The sequence below is a fragment of the Topomyia yanbarensis genome, chromosome 3, assembly GCF_030247195.1.
Source record: "Topomyia yanbarensis strain Yona2022 chromosome 3, ASM3024719v1, whole genome shotgun sequence".
Lineage (NCBI taxonomy): Eukaryota > Metazoa > Arthropoda > Insecta > Diptera > Culicidae > Topomyia > Topomyia yanbarensis.
In genome coordinates this window covers 159,899,926-159,905,444 of record NC_080672.1, presented here as the reverse complement: position 1 = coordinate 159,905,444, position 5,519 = coordinate 159,899,926, and the positions used below count along the sequence as shown (strand labels likewise).

At 33.0% G+C, this 5,519-nt stretch overlaps 1 protein-coding gene across 1 annotated transcript; it reads right to left on the bottom strand.

The window, feature by feature from the left end:
- Positions 1 to 1,670: 1,670 nt before the first annotated feature.
- LOC131692577 (uncharacterized) lies at positions 1,671 to 3,930 on the bottom strand. The gene is given in 3 exon segments (XM_058979696.1): positions 1,671 to 3,450; positions 3,509 to 3,649; positions 3,702 to 3,930. Coding segments are annotated over 3 exon segments (444 nt in total). The 5' UTR covers positions 3,884 to 3,930; the 3' UTR covers positions 1,671 to 3,329.
- Positions 3,931 to 5,519: the final 1,589 nt, after the last annotated feature.

Below are 5,519 nucleotides of genomic sequence, written 5' to 3'. Positions count from 1 at the left end.
ACCACATTTGATTTGCTAAGCAACCTCGTCAACGATACTAATTTTCTAAAAAATCTAGATCTTTAGATACAGTAAGCTGAAAAAATAAAATGCTCACTGGAGCCACATAGCGGCAGAATTTTAAATTCAAACTATTTTATCTTCCATTGACTAGCTCTTGATCTGCTGAACAAGTTTATCGATGGAAGTAACCCTCCACATGATCGGGATCAAGAGATATATCGAAGGAAATATATTTTGGTCGAACTTCCCACATCGCGCGTTCTATTGGTCTTGTTTTATCAAACAATTTCAGATTGTATTGTTGCACTTGAAGTATACCAGTGCACAAAAATGATTGTATCTTGTCCAAAACATGATTTTTGAAGAATAAATAGTGGTTTGGCATTGATAAATGTCTTTGCAACAAAATGACAACGAAAAATCTCAAAGTGTTGTTCAAAGTACAACAGCGCGAGTGCTCGAGGTTTAAAGATATTTGGCATCGGAAATACGAATTCGATTTCTGAAATTTCACTGGGTCATGCCCTTTGAAAAAAAAATTGTTCCAGCTTATATGAGAATTTCTTATGTGACCGGACAGTTCAGTCTATATTGCCAGAACCATAAAACCGAAACCTACGAAATTTTATAGACGCTTATGGGGATAATATACCTTTCAATTGGGACTAACTTTGTGAAAATCGGCCCAACCATCCCTGATAAACTGATGTGAGTTTGTTAATTTTGATAGGCGGTTACTTTTCCGGGGCACTTCCGGAACTATCTATGATGGTCAATAAGGTCAACAATGATCTAGAACTGCAAAAGCAAGTTGTTTGACACACATTTTAGTGAAATTTTTAGCTTTTTTGCATTCATTGCGGAAGTTTCTGTGCGACCGCTCGTAACTCCGGAACCGCAAGTTGGATCGGCATGAAATTTAATAGCAGTTTACGGGTTGTGAAAGCTTTCAGTTGATACTGAATTTGGTCCAATCGGCATCTAGCTATTTCCAAGAAACTGATGTAATTGTTATTCTAAATTTGGATACTTATACCGGGCCTTCCGGAACCACCGATCACCCTGTAATTCAGGAACTAGATGTTGGAACCACACAAAATTCAATAGCAGTCAATAGTAACCTTGTACCTTTCAATTAAGACTAAGCTTGTGAAAATCGGTTAAAAAATTCCGAGAAATTGATGTGGACGGATCATGACTTAAAATTTTTTGTAACCGTACTCTTCAACTCGTAACTCCGGAACCAGATGTCGGATCAAAATAAAATTCAATCGCAGCCGATGGGAATGTAATACCTTTCATTTTAATCTTAGTTTGTAAAAATTGGTTCAGCCATCTCCGAGAAACCGATGTGGATATTTTGTCAATACGCATATACGCATATATATATATATATATATATATATATATATATATATATATATATATATATATATATATATATATATATATATATATATATATATATATATATATATATATATATATATATATATATATATATATATATATATATATATATATATATGTATATGTATATGTATATATATATATATATATATATATATATATATATATATATATATATATATATATATATATATATATATATATATATATATATATATATATATATATATATACACACACATACATACATACATACATACAGATATTTTTCAATCTCGACGAACTAAGTCGAGTGGTATATGAGACTCGGCCCTCCAGGCCTCGGTTAGAAAGTCAATTTTTGGAGCAATTGCATTGCCTTTCTATATGAGAAAGGCTAAAACCATTTTAAACACTCTTTGACATGCCACATAATGCTTGCAAACGTACAGAAAAGTTTTCACTAGGAATTTGTTCTAGTTAGGCCACTGTGCGACGAATTATTTTAATGTTGGTCGCTAGTGAAAGTCCATTCTTTCCTATTCCGAAATTTCAGAGATGCTGATTTTGCATAAGGTGGTTCTATTAAATACACTGTGCCGGTTGCCCGGAAGAGAATCTATATGATGAGTAGTTCACAAGATAGCAGTGTTTATTTTGAGCGTTTATACTGTAATAGGTTATAAATGTTGAGGTGCGGGAAAATAGGGAACAGTATGAATTTTTGTAAAGCCACATTTTCATTGCATACTTGTTGTAAGTCTTGCCTAGCACAATGTCTAATTTGTAAATTCAGCTCGAGAGCATGAAAAATACTAATAATTATCAAAGTTGTAACAATTTCCGCAAAACGTGTTTTTTCGAAGAGGCTTGCCGTGACTATCATTCCAGTCCAACAGCTCAAAGCATTAAACTAAACAAATTTTATTTGTTTATGAGCTTGTGGTATCCTTGAACGATTCATTTAAAAAATTTATTCATGTAAAAAGGGACGATTTTTCCAAAAAGGCAACTTTATTGATATGAACAAAATTATTAAAAAAATCATTACATTGATATGAAAATTGAGATTAAATGGAATCGTATCAAAGATGTCGATGCCTCTTTATATGGAATCTATTGGTTGTAGGCCGAGTTATTAATAAAATAGTACGGCACTTTCTCTAATAAGGCCAAAATAGACCCATGCATGAGCCACCATTTGTAGATATCATGGCGCAGATAATAACTGCTTTCACAAAATCCATTATTTTCGTTTTTATAGTAGTCGTAAGTTTAATGAAATTGCATACGAAACTGCGTCATATATTTTCTATCAGATAGCGCGAATATAATGTTTTCATTCAGTGCAATGAGCTGAGAAACTAATTCAGCATGAATTTTTGAACCGGGACTCCTGTATTGAAACGTTAGAAATATTCTACTTAAAATATAATCAAATATTTCAATTCTGTATATTGGAGGTTACGGTTCTTGTACTTTTATTCTAATGATTATATATTAATAGTAAGAACAGAAGAAGCTTTGTAAAATCGAATCACGTACATTCAACTGGTTTGACTAGAATTAGAAATATTACATTAGTTAATTTACATTACCCTTTTGAAACGAAAATATAAAAAAATGAAAAGTAGGTATATCCATGATTTGAATTATACATATAGATATGGGAGGACGGATAAAGATGTGTTACAACTAAAGACTAGACTATGACATTAAACTTAACCTTTGCTTGTGAACTAGACATTTACACCACTGTGCTCTACTTAAATAAATTTTCATTCGGTATATCTACTTTTGATAGTAACGTTATTTTATAAACAACTAAAACTCATCTGTTTAATTGATGTATCTAATACCGTTCAATTGAACTCTTTTTGAAGTGTAAAATAATTTAATAACTTATTATTTCGTTGAACTTTTTTTCAATGTAGTTTTCACCGATACAAGCTAAGCTGGTCGTGGAGCTCATCTTCATTAAGAGCCGAATCTATACGAAACTCTTCATTTTGTTTCCGAAGCAGATCAAATATCGCAGCTAGTTGCACTTTTTCGATTCTAAAACAATGAAATCAAATCACGCACGATTGTTTTGCAAGACATAAAATTAAGTTACTCTTTTTCGGCCTCCCTCTGTTCTTCCGTGAGAGTTTTTTCCAAAGACTTTAATTTCGCAGATTTTAGCTGCCGAACGGATTCTATCCTCAAGTTTTCGTCTTCGCTTTCTTCGTCAATCATCTAACTGTTTTGGTTGTTCCTGAAAGGAATATATCCAGTATTCTTTTGTTTTGAACATTCTTCTTTAGGACAATTATACCTTCGTAAGGTGCTGCAATTTATTATCATCTGGTCCATTAGTTCCGTTTGTGAGCCGTGTCACACTTCCTACATAAATGGTTAAAATAACGATTGCCACAGATGTAACTATACTGAATATATAAAATGTAGAAAGATTTGTGAAATAGATCAGCAAATTTTCCAGATAATTCATTTTTTTTATGTTCCAGACAAATTGTGAAACCGTATGAACCTTATTAACACATGACAGTTTTTGGTGAGATGCAATTTATTTGTGTGTCAGTTTCTCCATCTCACCAAGGACCTTGCATCTCACTACGCTTTTGGCCAAAAAGTTTTTAGTACAGCACGTCTGATCTTGCATGCAAGATCTGAATGATGAATTCCAGGTATCTGCTACACTGAGAAACAAAAATATGCATAGTTAGCATACTTTCTATTCCCGTCTCTTTTCTTCTGCTGTGATTTTTATGCATTTTCATGCATATACTTCTAGTAAGCATTCAATGAGTGGATAGACCGAATATGTCCAATGCATAAAAAATACAGCAGAAGAAACGAGAGGCGTATAAAAAGGAAGCTATCGATGAATAAATAAAATTCTGTGTGTACGCCGCTATGATTTCAAAGCCGCCGCGTTAGGGTCGATCCACAATAAATAGAATCAATTTCAATATGAGTCATATATACGGTATAATTCAAGGGATCGCCATCAGGCGATGATAGTGTGCAAGTCGAAGTTAGTTTTGAAATGGTGATCACGTTTTTTTCAAGGAACTGTTCTCAATGTCATGTCTGGTAGGTCTGTGCTAAAACGCTTCAAGAATAATTCAGCCTAAAGAAATATTTAATTCTTTCAACATGTCTGGATCCTCCCAGAAGGCCGTGTGCCAAATATCAAAAATAAACGAAAAAGGGTAACTTTTCCACCTAAAAATTCAATTGATTGAAGCAACTTATTCGATGTTTTATCCAGATGTGAAATAAAAGAAATTTGTAATTTTCCTCGCATTATGCATAATGTCAATTAGAATAAACACCAATCTTCTCCGCCGATAACAGTGATGATCTCCAACTTCAGAGTCCTTCGAACTGAGCTTTCGACGTTCCTTCCGGATGTGAAAGTCTCTTTTTAGATTGGCCGAAGAGGAGAATGTCGAGCCACAGCGGATGGCTTGATTGGCCAAAAACGCCACAACCTGTATCTTACGGGGGAAGTTATATGAATTTTATTCATTTGATATCAATACAGATAGACAATTCAATGATGTTTGAAAAGGTTACCTCAAAGTCAAAGTTTGGACGAAATATCCAACAAATTGAAAAATTAACTTCGCTTTTCTTTTTCACATTTTATTCGTATGACGAGAACAGCCAACGGATTCAACGCGCCACAACGCTCTGCCCGAGCAGAAGAAAATAACTGTGGAATACCAAATTTAGGTATCAATACCAACGACTGTTTACCACAATATGGTATTAATGAGCTCTACATAAGAGGTAAAATACCAAAAAAAATAACACAGACATGTTCTACAAATAACTTTTTGATAATGTAACGAGTTATTATAATACCTGAATAATAATAAAACATTCTACAACCTTCCAATAACAAAATTAACTCTATGGATTCTATTCAATAAGGTATTGATTTGGTATTTGTAAAAAAACAGTGGAATACATAAATAATACGAAAATAAAGTATTATACCTCATTGAGGTATTGAGCAGGTATTTAAAATTGTTTCTTCAATACTTGCTCAATACCTCAATGAGGTATAATAATCAATTAATACCAAATTTTGGTCTGAATACCAAAAAATATTATGC